This window comes from Pelecanus crispus, chromosome 5 (genome assembly GCF_030463565.1).
Source record: "Pelecanus crispus isolate bPelCri1 chromosome 5, bPelCri1.pri, whole genome shotgun sequence".
Classification (NCBI taxonomy): Eukaryota; Metazoa; Chordata; class Aves; order Pelecaniformes; family Pelecanidae; genus Pelecanus; species Pelecanus crispus.
Window position 1 is genome coordinate 74,084,571 of NC_134647.1, and position 18,467 is coordinate 74,103,037.

Genomic DNA, 18,467 nt, shown 5'->3' on the forward strand with positions numbered 1-18,467 from the left:
AAGAAGAAAATAGTATTTTTTTCAGGTTGTTTCAGGTTGTTAAAATAAAAGAGGAAATCAGCATTTCATACAAGATTATTAAAAAAAAGTAATACTATTATGTAAGCGAACAATTTAATTTCCTACATCCTTAAATGCCACAACCAAACATTTCCTAGTAGGACAACGTCAGCAGTACAGCAACACTGCTCCTCAAATGTATTCTGACATTTGTTAAAGCACCAGAATTGTCTAATGGCATTCAAATTCAACGTAATTCCTACTAGCCATCACAGAAGTATACGTGTACTACTACAGCAACAATCACCATAAGCCTAGTCCATAAATAGCATCTTAAACAAATCTTCTTTTCTCTATCCAATAGTGCCACATGATGGTTGTAGGTAAATAATTTATACTTAAATTATTATTTATCTGTTTACTTCATGCAGTGTTGCCAACCCACATACTCTCTCACTTCTCTCCCTTCAACCCCCCTTTTGTCACAATCACAAGTCACAATCCTTCATACAGATTGGACCTGTTTTTATCCAAGAAAGGAGATATCCCAGTATACTTGCAAAATTTGGCATGTGTCAACAGAATAATTTCCTCATGATTAGATGCCTTGTCTATTTCTTTACCTTCTAGAGAGATTTGCCTCTGTTCTCTCCCTCAACAAAGGATGTCAGTGAGGTCTACTTAGCCCTGTATCCTGTCTTGGACTGCAGCCAAAAGCAGATGCATACAGTAAGCATATATGATATATGCTCAAGTACTGTCCCCACCTAACCATTCTGAGTGCAGGAAACTTCAGAGATGGATAGTGTTTTATCTCTTCAGCTTTTGTAGATTTCTCCTTCGTGAGCTTGTCTGGTATCCCCATGGGACGAGAAGATTTTGTATTCTAGCTATTCCTAGGATGATTTCACATACAATGTCCCAAGTGCATTGTTTGTAAGGACTGAATTTGGACCTTTTGATCTTAACATGTCTCTTTTTTTTAATTAGGGTTTATACTTATACATTTCCTTTGATTTCTTCTGTAGCAGAAAAAACCCAACCCACAAATTTAATAGCTTTTATCAGATTTTCTTCTAACTTCTAGAACAGCATGTGTTTTTATTTAGGACAGTGAGGAATTAGAATGAAACAAGGAAAAAGCTGAGTCCCCATATACCATAATACTTTTTTTTTCCCCCCTTTATCAGTGACACAACTGTTTGTAGTATATAAGACTGAGATTTAATGAATACACATCTTCTTCCATGGTAGTGCAGCCCTCCAAAATCCTGAAGTCCATCTTGAAAAAATGCATGTATAAGCAAATATAAAATTACATTCACAACCATTTTTCTTACCAGTTGGAAAGAGCTTGTAAAGCTGCATTCATGTAACAAGTGTTTCCAATATTTTTTAATCCTGTTAGACCTGAAAAACAGAATGAATATTCAGCAAGTCTTTTAATCCAATACAAGATATATTAAGGAAAATACTTTCTAGAAAATATGTACTAATTAAAATACTCATGTAACACTTCTGATGCCAATTATAATGCAGAGTTGTAACTAAAATAAACATAGGACTCGGAAAGGAATGCTAATCTAACTAGAAGAAGTAATTAAGTGTTTTGATTTTGGCTGACTAGAACACTTCAGACAAGTAGACTGTATTTCATCTTACTAACTTTTGATTGTTTATGACAGCTGCAGATTGTCATTTAAAATATGTTTATCAATATTTAAGTTTTACTTGAACTTAATGATTTACCTGTTCAGTTAAATTGTTGCTATGCTGCATTCATAACAGCTAATCATATTACGAAAAGCTTCTCAAGGAAGATTTCATTCTTCTGTCTCAAGTTCATGCTAGTAGTCAGATTATGCTGAACATTCAAAAACTACTCAGCATGTGATTATCCCAGAATCAGAATTACAATTACCTACGATCAGACTTTTTCTATGCCAATTATATACCCTTATTTTTATACACAGACTGCTCAGTTTAGACTTCCCCACAGAATTTATTTTCAAGCCCAGATTGTTTACTTTCTTTACTGATATCCACATACAGTTTTTCCACACACCTAAAAGTTACAGTTAACATATATTCTTTCAGTGATTATGGAGTCATGAAAACTGCTCTCTAAATATTTGAGGAGAGGCTATTTAAACAAGTCATAGTTCTCACATGATCTCAATTTTAAAAAATTAATCTGAAACACTATTCATAACTACTGAAGTGTTAAATTAAGGAAGGAAGTAATTTCAAAATAAAATTGCTTTTGTGTGAGAAAGCAGTAACATTTATAAACAAAGAATCAATAAGACTGGAAAACTTAAAATATTCAGCAATCAACACCATCGGCTCTACGCAATCCTTGAAGTATAGGAACTACCCTGATCGTTTTAGCCTGTGGCAGAAAAAACCAAAACTTACTAAGAAAATCCTCTTACATCTAAAAAACAGTTTGGTTACTTCAGTTGAATTTTCTAATGCACAGAACTTCATTTTTAAGTTTTAAAAGTTTCTTCTATCTGTCTGAATGGAAATATAGTCCTGCTTCCCACATCTGAACCTGCATTCTGCCCTTCCAATTTCTGCTACAAAAAGGACAGTCATTCTTACCAAAATCTGAAAGTAAGACCAGTCATAGGATTTTTTTTAAATTTTTTTAACAGCAGAAGATATATCAGGAAGATACTCTCACTGCAGTTTTCCAGCCTGCAGTGTTGCAAGTAAAGTTTTTGAATAGACTTCTTTCCTTGCAAAGATATATTCTAATGTTTGCTTCTTCAAGCATTTCAAAAGAAATTTTAAGAACAAAGTTAAAATAGAGCTAAAGAAGTTTTTTTTCCTTAAATTTGAGAAATACATTAACAGAGGCACATCAATATTATCAGGAACTTTAATGCAATTCTATTCATATATTACTTCTATACAAGTTACGTTCCTAAATATATTAATAGGACAAGAAGATACAATGCACACATTGGTAGGAGAAACTAACTGGAAATGAAACACATGGTTTAATGATTTAAGGGCAGATGGCAAATTAGTGGGGTGGTGACATATCCTGAAAGACCGTGCCAGACAACAGAAGGGGGAAAGTAGGGGTTTTTTGGCCAATGCCAGCAGAGTTAGGAGAGGGAAAGCTGGTAGTAGATGAGTAAAGGAGAAATGAGATCCATAAATTAGAATAACTCTTTTATCATCACTGATGGAAGACACACTGCCTTGACATATGAAACTGGCATCTCAAAAACAACAGCTTAACAATCTGCTGGTCAGATTTTTCTGAGAAAATGGTAGTTAGAAATATTTTCTTTACTAACAAATACATATATCCTTTTTAAAATGGTCAACACCAATTTGAGACTTGTAAGAAATAATAATTATGTTCTCTTATGAAATCAAATATTCAGGCTTCACTGGGGTTTCACCCACTGTCATCTCCATCTTTACAATAGTTTAATATTAGGGTGGGGTAACATTTTACACCAGAAAGTTTGGCAGTGCATGAAATCCATTACCGCAAAGGAGAAAATACAAACCCAAAACCCCATATTGGGATACTACAGGCTCAGAAAACGGTTACCCAAAATGCAGGAAAGCATTCAAATCAGGAACCTTTTCGGACAGGAGAAAACATCAGGACAGATTTTATTTAAAAAACCTACTTTTACCAGAGTGGCTAGAACACCAGCTACACTAAACATTACTCCAACACGCTTTCTTATTTTTGTTGCTGCTTGCACAGGTGCACTACATTTATCACCACAGCCTCTGCTCTGAAGGTAAGTAAAGATTGCTGCAATAAAGGTGAAACTAAAAATACAGACCTTAGTTGGAGCAGAATGGGAAACAGTTCCACTTAGAACTAATATATAGCTGGAGAACAGACTTGGAGACATACAAATGCAATAAAGCACTGGATTTTGCTTTTATTACCTCTAGTCTTTAACTCATCTTCTTCCACTTCTATATCTAAGTCATCAAATACAGCTGCTAGCGGAATCTTCAGTGTGGGATTACTAGGTATTTTAAAATCCTTGTAAGGAGAAAAAGAAAAAAAAATATATTTACTTGTATTTATCAATTTTCCTCTTAACTGGGCTTACATATAATTTCACCAACAAATCTACGAACTGAAAATTATGTGAATGCATTTTGAAATCTCACTGCACATAAACTGGTAATAAGAGGATTCCACAGCTACCCTGATAAAGTTTACTAAGAAAAACCCCACGTTTTTGTTTTCAGATTAGCAGTGACAACATCGCATGATTTTATGACAACAGCTGAAGAATCAAAACAAAGCAAGTTATAGTATTTCTTTCCCTTGGATAACAAACAGTAAGCCAGCACTGAAAAGCTAACACAGTAGTCATCACATAAAAGTTAGTGTATATGTTTTTGATATGCCACCAGATGGCTCACTGCATTTAACGAAGACAAATTAAACTGTTGGAAGCAAAATGCACAAATAGAGAAACAGAGTCTTAGGCAGGCAGACATTTATTGCATGATGAGGTCTTCTTGTGAACATATAAATAAAAGTTGTAAACAAAATGTTTGACAGACTTTGTAAGTTCTACTGATTTTTCTGTATATTATACGCACTTCCTTGGAAGATTAAAACAGGTTAAGTATAATAGAACAGAAGTTCAGAAGTCTGAACCCAGCTTTATATCAAGTCACCAGAATTTCTGGACAACAGAAATTTAAAAAAATATTCCAGTGGTACTATTCCAATTAAGCTGCTGTCATTTTACAAGAAAACGATCAGATTACGTTCATACGAAATACTAAACTTTGAAGTGAAAACATTGAAGGATATTTCCTCTCTCTATATATATTGAAAAACTACCCATCTTTCTGTCCAACCTGTGCATCATGGTATCTCTTCCATAGCTCTATGCCTAAAGCAAAACAATTTTAGAAATACCATACTTGTACTTGTGTCAGTTTTAACTGAGTTACCTGTCATTTTTTTATAAGTACATTAAATATGCAATAAAGAAATAACACCTTTCTTTCAGATACATGCATTATGCCAATTATACTTCAGAAATTGCAGCATAACTTTCTCTAAGACAACACTTGTCTAGAAAACATATTATCAGAGTGACAGTACTGACGCCAGTGAAGACTTACGTAACCAGAAGATAACAACAAAACAAACCAAACCTTGTTGAAATTGCACAAGAACAAGACAAGCAAATAGCATATTTCAAAATTCTCTGTGTAACGTCTGCTTTGCTTTTTTCCTCTAACTTGTCTCTGATACTAGCGAATGCTTTATTCATTATCTTACTCTTCAGCTACTATGTTAATTGTTAATACATGTGGAGTTAGGAACAGCTAAGCCCTTTTATAAAGTCTTGTCTTTGATGCCATAAACATATAAACCACCACAACCTCAAGCTTGTGTTTACTCGACTAATGTCAACTCCCCAGATACTGGCCAGATTTTTCACCTTGGCATATTTATACTCCTTGGCAATCCTAACTGCCATAGAACACTATTAGCACTCTCCTGATTTGTAGTTTGATACATATTTTTCCACGTGAATCTAACACAATGTATTTGTCATTCTACACCAAAATTACACACATATATAGAATATACACAGGTTACTACTGCCTTCTTAGTAAATTCTTACATAGTAGTTACATTCTTAACTATTCAGGAGTGTTTGTGCGCATACTGCTCCACTGGAAAAATTTTCCCACATGCACATACACACACAAAAGTCAAGACCTTTTCAGTCATTTATCAAAACTGAAAACTAGACACATTTAAACCTCAGAAACTAAGTTAAAGGAATCCCATTAAGTGTCTTATATTACTAGCTGAATGAGGTTAACAATTAGCATGTATTTCTTTAAAAGTACTGTGCTTGTAGGAATGACTTTGTATCTCAGGTAAGTATCCATAAATACATACTAAGGCATTTTGCTGCTCCCTGTAAGTTAGCCAGCAATTAGTGTAATGAGTTTTGTAAATAACATTTTCAAGAGCTGACAAAATGGGTAAGCACAGGTGAACTATTCCAGTCTTGTAACCTTAAATTTAACCCTGTGCTTTTTCTGTACCTTACAGTTTATCGTAGATTAAAACCAGTTAGACAGTAAGATGAAAAAAGCATTCTTAGGAAGCGTGCAGTACACAAGAGACAGACACAGAAGCTGGGCATTGTCTTTTTAAAGACATTTTATAAAAATAGAGAGAAATTAATGTAAAGTTCAGCCACAAGAAAGGAGGAAAAGTCAGTCTCACTTGTGAGAAGACACAATGTTTACTGCAAAGCTACAGCTGCCTTTGTTTCACTGGGTTAAAAAATACCTGCACACTATTTTCTTGTGCTTGGTGAGACAGTCTTGCATTTGGTAGTGGAGAATGAGATCCTAATTTTCTGTCCAGGAATACTTCCTTACTACAGGCATAACACCAAACACGGAGTGTAGTAAGGTTGACAGTTAGACAGTGTTTTGTCTCCTAAAACAGAACAAAAACCAAAACTGTGATTCAGAAATTTGGAATAACACTGCTACATGCAAGCTAGAACAGAAGTATTAAAATTCTAGATCTTTCAACAATGAAACAAATACATATGTTAGAATATTAAAAAATATCAATTACAGAAATTTTAGCACAAACTCTACCACACTCATTTTTAGTACAAGTCACTCGAATTAGCAACAATGTACAATCAGAATCTAAGCCACTGTCATATCTGACATGCCTCTGTGTAATTACAAAAATAAGAAGAAAGCCTGTTGTCAGAAAAGTTACAATTCACAACAAATCTTCCAGGAAGGTCTGCTATTGGTCATAATGGCAGCCACCTCCTCTACAGTAAGGGCAGTGTTTATTTCTACTGCTTTGCTGTAGGAAATTCAAGCTATTTAACAAACAATCAGAAGAGTAAGAGAAGATTTTTTAGTTCAGTTACGGTAAGAGGTGCTCATATCAAAACAAACATTCTAGACTCAATTAGTTCTCTTGCTGAACAGCTTCATACTGTGAAGCAATATAAAAATTTGACAGATGGGTAATATTTTTACTGTTCTCATCTTCCTCTTTCTTTTTTTAACCTCTTTGCTTACTGTAAGATTGTGTACACAGTTGCTATCATCCTCCAAATATTTCCACCAATCCTTCCTGTATTTCTTCCTTACATGTCAGCACCAGACAGGTTTATAGACAACGAGGTATCTGCTAGAGATTAGGAAAATACAACAACTGCTGCAGGATGCCCAAGTTCCTCCTCCCCTCATTTAATAAGGCCTTGCACAAGAACAATGTTTTTAATATATAATGTGGGCTACAATTTCATTAAGTAGCCCTCCCCCTACTAAAAAACATCAGAAACATCAGATTACGTAAATATCTCAGACAATTTTAATCATGAGAATATGCTTGATTCTGCAGCTTCAGCTGCATAAATGATTACAAGTCTCCAGAGCAACAGCTTATTAATTTTCTTGAAGTGGACACAATGAACATGACTATTTGCAGTACTGGGAGGCTTGCTGGTAGAAACTGGAGCAAGCAGAAATAAACTGACTCATGTCAACCTTGCTCCTCTCATTTTAGTGAGTTTATTGAGATTTTTACTGAAGAAAAAAAATCCAGAAGAGGGCTTACTATCCAGAAATTAAAATTAAGTAACAAGAAAATCAAGACAAGGATGTCACTGACAGCAAGCAAACTATCCATTCCCTCTCTCTTACCTAGCAAGTACATAACATTGCTAAATCAGCATGTAAATCAGGAATAAACTACCGTAGAAAGCCAAGAGGTATAATATTGTAGGCAAGAAATTCAGGGACCATCTGTTCCACAATTGCACAACAAGCATCTCATTTATATATCCATTGTAAAAGCTTTAGAACTACGATTCAGCTTAAATAGATGACAAAAAAATTGTATTTAAATAGATTTATATCAATGCACTATTGATTTGTATAAATATGCACCCCTCTCAAGGCCCTCCCTTCAAAAAAATCCAGAGTGGTGGTAAAACGCAGTCATAAAGCATACTTCTTGTAAAACCCTAGTATATTCTACTTGTTCATTTTAATATTAATGGTTGGGGGGGTAGTATTTTTAACGACCAAAAATTGCTCAGTGTGGAACCTTAGATGTATATTCTGACAGACGAACTGTGGCAAGAATTTCATTTAATCAGAAAGTCAGCAATTCTGAAATATTAATAAAACTGCCATCCCTCTGTCCCCAGTATATTTGTTAAGAGAGAATGATACATCTCATTTGCTTCATTTTGGCAAGTGTGCACAGAACAGACAGTGAGTTTAAGACCCAAACAGATTCACTCAAGCTGTCCAACCTTGCCAGAACTTGGCATGCTGGGGAACATGGTGCACACACTCGACTGCTCCTACCAAGCTGGATCCAAAATCAGGACATAGCAGGAACGATATGCTCAGCTCAGTCTACAGGTTCTTCATCTGTAGCCACTGGAACAGGGAGCATAATGCAGAAACAAAGCACCTGTTTCTGGTAATTTATACTTCCTATCTTACACCTGTTCAGCTCTCATCTTCATTAACCCAACATCCTAAAAAGTTAGAGTGAAGTAGTGAGGTATTACATATAAGCTGAAGTACTCAAGAATTCTTTTGTCCACCCATCTTGAAAATCATCAGTAATAATTGTTGTAATTTTCACCGTGTTCTTATAGGGAGCACAGTAACATCAGAATTACATAAATAATTATACAGCTGCACAAAGAATGTAAACTCATATACTCCTAAATTAGTAAGACCTGCTCCTATAGATAAAAAACAATCATAGCTAATCAAGTTTCCAGTTATGCTAACACAGGTTAATGACTTCACTAAAGTGAGTAAAAAAAGTTCTCTAATTCTACTTCACTGCTTCAAGTAACTGTATTACTAGCAAATACACATACCTGGGAATGGGTAGTACTGTGATCAACATGAGATTCACCACAGCCAACGTATGTACATCTGTTCTGTTGAGCAAGATATGAAGAAATATACAGAATTAAAAAGTGGTGTCAAACAGGTTTACTGAATAGGAATATACTGCCAGTCCCTTCAAAATTCATTCAAATTCAAACTTGCAGAGTCCTACACAAACTGAGACATGCACAGTAAATGTTAAAATAAATATCACCTAAAACAAATAAGAATGCTGCAAGATTTAACTCAACTTCTCTCACTAGTGGGCAGTGTTAGACATCTAATGCATTTGGAATATATTTTTTTGGCCATTTTGATATATTTATTCAAGATTAAGGTCAATGTGTATTTTTTACATTTCATGATTTGGTAGAAATTGTTACAGAAAATACGCAGTTAGCCCAGTGTCTAAAACACTGAATTGCAACAGCCTCGGAACATGACACATTTATACAAAAATGCCTATACGCCCCAATCTGCCGTGCCTATTTATCAGAGTATTACTTCACAATTAATTAGTTTTTTCATCTTTCTGTAAGAGTTACCAGCACTATATGGTTAAGTACTTACTAAATTCTAGTTATAACATGCAAAATAATTGTCGATTTTAATTGTGCTAATTGCAAAACATATTTGGCTGAGTTGAGTGTGGAATCTTGCAGCTGCCAATCTTCAAGCAATTTTCATTAATTCCTCATTTGCATGAGTCAAGACAATCACACAAGAGGGCACAGCATGTTATCTGTATAACTCTCTAAGCACGTTAATTTATACAATCAAATAGCAGCTGAACACAGTCAATTTTCTATATTAAATAATCACAGATATTGGTTAAGTTACAGATAGTTAACATGCTGGGATCTCACCATGTTTTTCTACTGAAAGAGGTGATGGCAAGATGCCAATTCATCCAAGAGGAGATATATCACAGCATGACACTAAGCGTCCTACTGCAATTAGAAAACTCTCCTATGGAAATGTTGGTATGAAATTAAGTTTTTCAGTAACAGTTTAAGAGCTCTAAGTGAGAAATAAAAAACATGTTTTAAGCTTCACAGCGTTTTCCCACCTGCCAGGTTGATGCATCCCTGAACACCTCTTCCTACTCCCAAGAGGGTTTTATACATAATTAAACTTCAAGCCACGTAACAAAAAGACATTAAACACTGTTTCTTTCCCTCTTCGTTTCTATCTCTTAGTGACAGAAGGGGCAAAATAATCTGATGTCTTAACTGTTACAATAATCCACTTAAAAGGAAACTAATTAAGGAGATTTTTAAAAATACTCATACATACTCCTAATGGTTGGCATCTCAGCCTAGCTATCTTCCCAACAGGACTTAAACAAGTGTTGCCAAGGAATGAACTCAAGCCTATAGAGCAAAATTTCAATCTCTGGAAACAGCTGTATGTATGAAGAACTCACCAGACATTTTACAAACTAAATTAGCTACATACTTTCCTGTTGGTATCATAGATCAATCAGAAGCATCATTTTCAGAGCTTTTTGTTTTAAATACACTGAAAATTATGTTTTTTGTAGACAGCAAGAAGAGTAAGGCAAAAGCATATTTAAGAAAGAACTATATACAGGGGGAAGACTGTACAAAATTCATACAAGGTCTGAAGAATGTTTATACATGCTTCTATAAGTTTCAAAATTAGTTTTTTGTTTTGCTTAAAAATCAAAAAAAAGTACATATTTTTATGCTGTAAAAAGTCAGCATTTACTGCTAGATGTTATTACTACAAATGCTAACAGAGGCTTATAAAAAGTAACTTAATTCAGGAATAATATATTATTTTTCAGATCTACAGACCTGGGAAAAGGATTTAAAAAAAGAAAATCTTAAGAGCTAAAAAAATAGCATAACTCAAGAAAAAACCTTAATATGCTTTCTTTACCAAAAAAATCTCCTTTTGAACACAGCATTCTTAAATCACAAGAAATATGTACCTGGTAAAAGGTAAATAATTTTAAAAATAGAAAACTGCCCAAGAGGTTTTGCTTTTAAATAATAACTTAAGCTAATTTTAAGAACTTCATTATAGTTGTTTCTTAAAAAAAATACCACCAACTTTATCTACAGATTACTAGAAAAGGACCCTACTATGGAACAACAGAACAACTTACCTCTAAGCATGCCCAAAGGTTGGGTCCTCTTACTTTACAGTCTTGACAAGTGCCCTATTGAAGTTAAATACACAAGCAAAGTATTATTTCATCTACTTTCACCAGTAAACCACATCTTTGAGACAAAATGAGAAAAAAATACTGTAAGTGTCAGTATCAACTGAATCATTTTAAGACAGAAAAAAGGATGTGTTAATAACCAACTCAAGGTTTGTTTTGCTTCACGTAATCTTAAGATCAGCGTATTTTTCTAGTAAAACCTTGAATCTCTCTGAATTTTCATCTTAAACCAAAAATTGTTCTTCTAAATAAAGCATAAAGATATATCATATCACATTATTATAAAAATCCTCAAAATTGGTCTTTCCTATCAATTTAACATAAAAAGAAATTAAAGAGATAGAACTCATAATAAGTGCATATCCCTATCTGCAGACAGTCAACACTTCCTTCAAAGGTTTACAAAAAAAGATGCAACACTAGAGAAATGCTATACTCCCTCAGCAGCAAATACACTTTTCAGATAAAGAAATTTAGCACCATGGACAGAAAAGGTTTGGCTTTTCATCACGTCCCAGCTACTGTAATGGGTTACAAGATCTTTCTTTGTTCCATTTATTAATACTAATTAACCAAGAGTTCAGGTAGGGGCAGTTTCTGAAACTGTGGCTGCTCCATCAAACAGTGAACTGTTATCCAAGAAAAACTTAGGCATAAATTTCTGTGTTACAGTTTCTACTTGAAATCAAGTCAGTTATACTATATGACATTAACATTCCAAATACCTACCTGCTACAATGGCAGTGTCTGAAAATAAAGTTCAGCTTGGTGTTATGCTAAGGCTTTTAACTAATATTTCCATTAAAACATCACTTGCTTTGGAAAACACTGCTGGGCAAGGTACTCTAAGTGTTAAGTACTGAAAAATCATTTTCCAGTTTTATCAAGTCCATAATTCTTTCCGTACTTCATTTAAACAAACCTTACTATTCCAGTTCACCAGATTTTACCCATGCTTAACACTTAAATGCATCTTATAACTAGTAATACATAACAAGATATGTAGCTAAAATAAGTGACCAGCGTTAACTGTGATAGAAAGAAAGCAAGCTGCTACAACTCACATGAGATTTCTGTATCAATTCCTCTTTCGTTATCTCACCAACTGATTCCAAGTGTGGACAATTGCTGCTGGGTGATGACATTTTGGAAGCTGTATTTTCCAAGATCCTGTAGCTGGGATTTTCAAGACCAGGGAATCACTTGTCAACAGAAGTAAGAATGAGTAAAACCCAGTTCCTTACATTAGACAGCAATATTAGGTATCTAATATGCAACATATACATAACTTTTAAAAGAATGTGCCTTTTTAAAGTAAGTTAGTACAAATAACTTTATTAACAGTAAGAGAATCCAATAGTCCAAATTAAACACAGCTGACTTCTAAAACAAAATCCTCTGAGTTTCAGGGCATAAACAAACAGAATCCTGAGTGGAGCAGAGCTGGTTTGGATTAACTATTTAACTTCCTAGCCTGTACCATGGCACTCCATCAACCTAAGAATTACGGTTTTCAAGCCTACCCAGAACTGATAGTGGCTTTGACTGTATATATGGGAAAGGGATCTTACGCAACACTGCTGAAGTGTGCTGAAGCTGTGAAGGCTAAAATGCAGAAGCACATGACTGGCTTGTCAAAGAAGGAGAAAACTTTATCTTGGTTTTATTTATTTACAAAGACACATTCTAAATTCAGGCATATTATATAGCAAAAGCAAACTGAAACTTGTAACTCACATGTAGTACTGAACACACAGTGAGCTCTTCTCTCGTTTGAGTTCTCTCTGTCCATCCAAGGTCTCTGATGCAGACACAGAAACGTATCAGCAATAAAGAATGCTAAATACAATCACTTTGTCATTATTATTTTGATGGTTGCACATATTATCTGTCCAATCTAGCATTCCTTTATCAAGACTTGCAACTAAACTTCCGTTCTAACTCAGTGAGGCAGACTCCTTGATCTGTTTGCAGCCTTTAGCACCGTTATCAACATCTCTTTCCACTTTGCCCGTTTGCTTTAGCAGCTTTAGGTCTGTTCCTTCCGCTACACGACCAATCACTCCTTTGAGTACTAAGTAACCTAGAGCTCTGATGGCGTGGGGGAAAAACAAACCTTGCCTAGTAGGCATCTCAGACACACTTCCTAGTAAACTTTCAGTTTGTTATCTTTGACTTGGTCTTTACTTCCATTGCCTTGCAATAAGATCCCTTTGAATCAAGAGCCATTTCAGTTCCCTTTGATTATGAAAGGTTTTTTTTTTTTTAATATGTGTGTGTGTGTAAATTGCCTATATTATTCCTACCAACATTCCTATACAAATAATATTATTAACGTATTATATATTATTTTATAGGAATAATATATAATTCTTTGTATGATTTATTATATACATGCAGGTATATACCTGCATATATATTTAGGTATATTTTATTTATATATAAACAATTATTTATATATAAAAATAATACAAAATATAATTATTATAACATGTATACATATACTCAAGTAAGTGTGTGTATCCTTCACAGTCCTTTTGCATGTCATGTTAACAGCAGTTCAATAAAATATTTAAGAACTTATCTTACAAGACTAGAACTACTACAGGAAATTAGTAATTTGGGATTTTTTTTTCAAGATGATGTCTAAATTCTCTTCCCCAACCAATGGCATGACATTTAAAACGCATTACTCTCAAATATAAGCTGCAGCCAGAGAAGTATTTCCTGAGTTCAGTGTCTATTTGTAATCCATGTGCAGTATTGCTGAAAGACACTTCAAATATGAACACGATAGTTTTTCAGACCAAACCTTCTCAACCTCAGTCATATTAGCAATTCTGCTTTGAACTGTAAAGTTCCTTTTCAGAACAGAAATGGAAACATGAATGTATGCTTCACCTTCCACATTTTGCAAGGTCTGTTAAAACATTAAAAATGGACAAGTGAGTTTCAAATAACACCCTGACAACCTTAAAAAAAATTCCGTGTGAATTAATATTGATTCAACACAAATGCTTTAGAAAGACTGGTATAATGGATTAGTAAAGCTTTAGGCTTACTTCTTTTATGGAAGAAGGTTTTTGAATGCATTATTTCAACTAATACAAAGCAATGAATGAGGTGGAGACTTCACCTCATGCTATCAGATTTGTATTTAAGCTACTTGTCACACCTGGAACTGCACAAATCCAAACCTGCTGTTCTGAACAAACCCAAAGCCAGGAGTTCTGCTCTCATCAGATTCTGTTTCTTGGTGCAGTCTGCATCTCCTCATAATAATCATCAGAAAGACCAAAGCATGTTGAAACTCCTGTCCCTATGGATGTGGTCCCTATTCCTGTCTATATGAAAAGCATCCCTTGTTGAAGTGTAGTTAATGTTATAGATTCTTTGCATGTTATTATATGGGTGGAGCTGAATGGCCTTTCTTTCACCTTTTGTTAACAAAATTCTTACACACCTCCTTCCATCCTGTAGCAACAGTGATAACTCGCTGTACTGCCATAACCTTGGTAGCTTAATATACCTAGCTGCAGTAACACATTTTGTAAAATTTTATGTTGAAGTCTAAAACTGTAAAATTAATTTCAAAACTGTGATTCATCCTTCATCTCTCTAAGTCCTAGCAAGCCCAGGGTAGTCCCTCCCTTGCTCACTGCCCTTCCTCCTTTTCACCACTTCCTACTCTATCTGAAAAGATTGCTTATCTTCCTCTACTGATGCATCTCATTATCACATATGCTCTTTCACAAGCTTCTACATTGTGTTGACCTCATCCAAAAGTCACTTCACATTTTCAGTAATTTAAAAAAAAAAAAAAATTCTACTTTTGTAGTTTCTCTTACATTCTGTTTTATACTCCTGTTCTGAAGCTGGAGTACATCACCACTTCATGCCCCCAGTGACATGTGATAGTTTGTACTGGGAAAGTACCTAGATACCTCATATGAACAGCTCTACTGGGTCAGATGAAAGGTCCGTTTAGCCCAGTATCCTGTTTCCATCACTGACCAAAAGAAGACATCCACAGAAAAATAAAAATATTACAGAATACATAGCTTCCCTGAATCCTTTCCAGCTCTGGGGCTTCCTGAACCAAGTCTGTGTATTAGAAAGACAGAAGCTCTGGAAAAGATCTGTATCGGTAACTTCAGCCTTCCTCAGGTTGAAGAACTCTAAAAAATTGTTACCAAGACAGGAATTCTTAGACAGCGACCGTGTCCAGTGGTAACAAGACTGTTTCTGCCTGTTACGTGGACCCTTCAGAAGTATTCCGTGGTCTCACAGGAACCTCAGAAAAATCACAAGCTGAAGACCATAGACCTACACATATGTGATACAGGAAGCATCTTTGTTTTACTATGAGGTTAAGAATGAAGTAAAACTTAACCTGGAATAGAACTCAAGTTTTCACACTAACTGTTCACAGTCATATTCATGCAATAAGCTTCTCATCAAATGCTCCCAACATATTTGGGAGAGAACTCTGCCGTCTCTCCCTTGTTCTCCCTAGCTCTCTCCACTGTTTCCACTTGAAAGGTTTGTTTCAACCCACCTATCTCAATGCATCATACTACATCATTCAACTAATTGAATCATTTAATGTTCAAAAGAAGGACTTATTAACACATTTTTCCTTAGTGCACACATAGCGAGTCATACTTAAAAAACAAAAGCAAGCCTGTAACACTTATCTTGAACTCCAGCCTTTTTTTTTGTTCCCGTTTATTCTTTGCATTCACTAAGAAAATAACATTTTCTCACACAAGCAGTCAGATAAATGTGAACCATAATTTAAAGCATCACAACTAGCAACCTATTTATTATTCAGCAGAATTCCATGGCATCACAGACTTGTGCACTGCCTACCATAGAAGTATCACACACACAGAGAAAAATCCCATCAAACACTAAGAGAATTAAACTGGTCTTGAAAATGATCTTAGGCTCATGCAGGGAGCCTAGTATTTCCTAAAGAACCATAACAGATATTAAATACTCTCAAAAAATGTTTTTGAAGTAATGTTTTCATCTGCCTAGTTGCAGTAGTTAACACTTCAACAGATGTTGAAATAAACAAATATATATCTTTATTCTGTTGATGTCCCTAAATATTGAGCCATTTTATCAGATCATTTTACAGGGTTAAATTGGGGAATGCTGGTAGAAGATTTTAAGAATAAAAGGATTATTCTGAAGACAGCAATTACCTGAAGCAGTAATTGTATCCTCATTATAGGTTTTTATTATTTTGCCTGTACAGCTCTGAATAACAGCATATCAACCTAGTAAGCTCTAAGTTCAAGCTTACTCACAGTTATTTTACTAGTGATGCACTGGAACAATGACATTTATTTTCATTTTATGGCAACAAAGTAAAAGTGACATGGGGGTGCAATTTTGTATCTGAACATTTAATTAATTTAGAATACTAGAGAGATCTGGAACTTCAGTAATTACTTGTCATATAGATATTCTTCACACTTCACAAAAAAACCACTAGCATTCACTCCAAACTATACATGCCCACTGAAGCTACAACCTTAGACATACATATACAGATTTTTAAGATACACATTTTTCTATCAGTTTTCTAAAGAACTGTTGCTCTTTTAAAACTTTACTGGATTCTTTGACAACTATTACAGAAATTACTTCAGCATAACAATGCACGTGAATAATATTGTTATCAAACTTGAGAATTGTCTTCTTAGATCAAGAAATAGGGAAGATTAAGATTAATTTCACACACTAAGTTCCTTTATATTCTGTTAATTAGCAGGTGGGTTTGATTTTCATCTCCCACCCCTCCCTATTTCTACCTTTTTTAATCTACCAACTCTACACACAAGTATCCCGTTTTCTTCGAAAAAAATGACACCAGCCATCAGTACTAACTCTGGCAGAAAAATTACTTTATCTGCTTAGAATAAAACCTGTTTTTTTCCTAGTAAATGACAAAAGCATACTCAGTAAGCTAATGAAAGATACCCGGTCCTTCTCCTCAGGCACCAAGAACTTTTCATCCAAGCAAGACACTACTTCTTAAGTCGCTTCCATTAGATTTTTTTTTCCTGTCATGAAGTAGCGTTTCCCAAGAGAAAGGACATTAAAAAACCCGCCTGAGCTGAGGGTATATCCTCTTACAGGGTTAGCCATCTTTCATTTCAGATTGCCTTTTAAAGCACACAGAACGTCCATTAATTTCTTTCTTCCACCACTTTAAATCCTAACTCTGAAACCCATTAGCTGACCTTTATGTTTCTAAGAGGATTTTCCTAACTCGGGCCTTTGCCTGCGCACAGGAGAACTCCACAGTGGTTTTCCACCAGGTGCTACACCAGACGCTTTTCTCCATTCTGTACCATCCCTCGTACGCGGGGGTCCAAGCGTGCGGAAACCTCAGGGAACGAACAGCGGGATTTATAGCTAAACGACTGGCTTTAGGAATTGCAGCCTATCTACACTGCCGTCGCCGCGCCTCTTCAGCTTCAGAAGGGCTTTGGGAGGTCGACTCAACGCTCCGCGGCCGCACCTACCCCGCCGGCCGGCCGCCCCGCACGGCGACCCGCTGGCCCGGGGCGGGCGGCCCGGCCCCCGCCGCCTCGCAGCCCAGCTCAGCCCCGCGGCCCGGCGGGGCAGGCCGGCCGCGCACCGCCCCCGGCCCCCGCCCAGCCCTCCGGGAGCGCGGCGGCCCGGCCACCGAGACGGCTGCCGCCGGCGGCGGCCATCACCGTGCCAACGCGCCCAGCGGGCCCAGCCGCCCGGGACCCTGAGGCCGGCCGGGGACACGGGCCGCCGCGCTCCTGTCCTCCCTCATGGGCGCCGGACCCGAGCCGCCTTCCCCGCCGCCGCCGGGGCTCTCCCCCTCTTACCGGAGCAGCCGGGAGGACGCACCGTGCGCGGAGCCCGGAGATAAGCGGGGCCGCGGCCAGCCCTACGGCTCACACCGACGGCGAACCCCAGCCCCCGGGGACGGCGGGCAGCGCTCCCCGGCCCGGCCCGGCGCGCTGCGGAAGATCACCGGGGCTCCGCCGGCGCCTCCTCGGCAGACGGACGCCCAACAGCCGCGGCTGCGGCAACACCGGCCGCGGGGCGCGCCCCGCACAAAGATGGCCGCGCGGAGCGTCTCCGCCGCTCACGTGAGCGCTGCCCCGCACAAAGATGGCGGCGCCAGGCCCTCATTCCCACCTTGCTCGGCCGCCCGCGGAGGCAGGCTGCCCTGCGTAAAGATGGCCGACGCGGACTCCTAGCGGAGCGGGTCACCCTCACGTGGCAGCGACAGGGGCTGTCTCCCGGCCGACCTCGGCCGCTTCTCGCTGGCCCGGAAGCGGAT

General features: G+C 37.0%; 1 protein-coding gene across 6 annotated transcripts in view; it reads right to left on the reverse strand.

Moving 5' to 3' along the window:
• The window catches only part of USP33 (ubiquitin specific peptidase 33), a 44,166-nt gene extending 26,120 nt beyond the window's left edge, over positions 1 to 18,046 (reverse strand). For 3 of the 6 annotated variants that reach the window (XM_075711121.1, XM_009482849.2, XM_075711120.1), the window contains exons 1-6: positions 12,193 to 12,312; positions 11,069 to 11,122; positions 8,922 to 8,984; positions 6,329 to 6,481; positions 3,931 to 4,030; positions 1,341 to 1,410 (exon numbers count right to left, since the gene is read on the reverse strand). In XM_075711121.1, the coding sequence (XP_075567236.1) occupies positions 1,341 to 1,410; positions 3,931 to 4,030; positions 6,329 to 6,481; positions 8,922 to 8,984; positions 11,069 to 11,122; positions 12,193 to 12,273 (521 nt within the window). In that variant the 5' untranslated portion in view covers positions 12,274 to 12,312. Of the gene's footprint in view, positions 1 to 1,340; positions 1,411 to 3,930; positions 4,031 to 6,328; positions 6,482 to 8,921; positions 8,985 to 11,068; positions 11,123 to 12,192; positions 12,313 to 12,865; positions 12,930 to 18,006 lie in introns of those variants that run through there. The other 3 variants (XM_075711123.1, XM_075711122.1, XM_075711124.1) reach the window with 2 other exon arrangements.
• Positions 18,047 to 18,467: the final 421 nt, after the last annotated feature.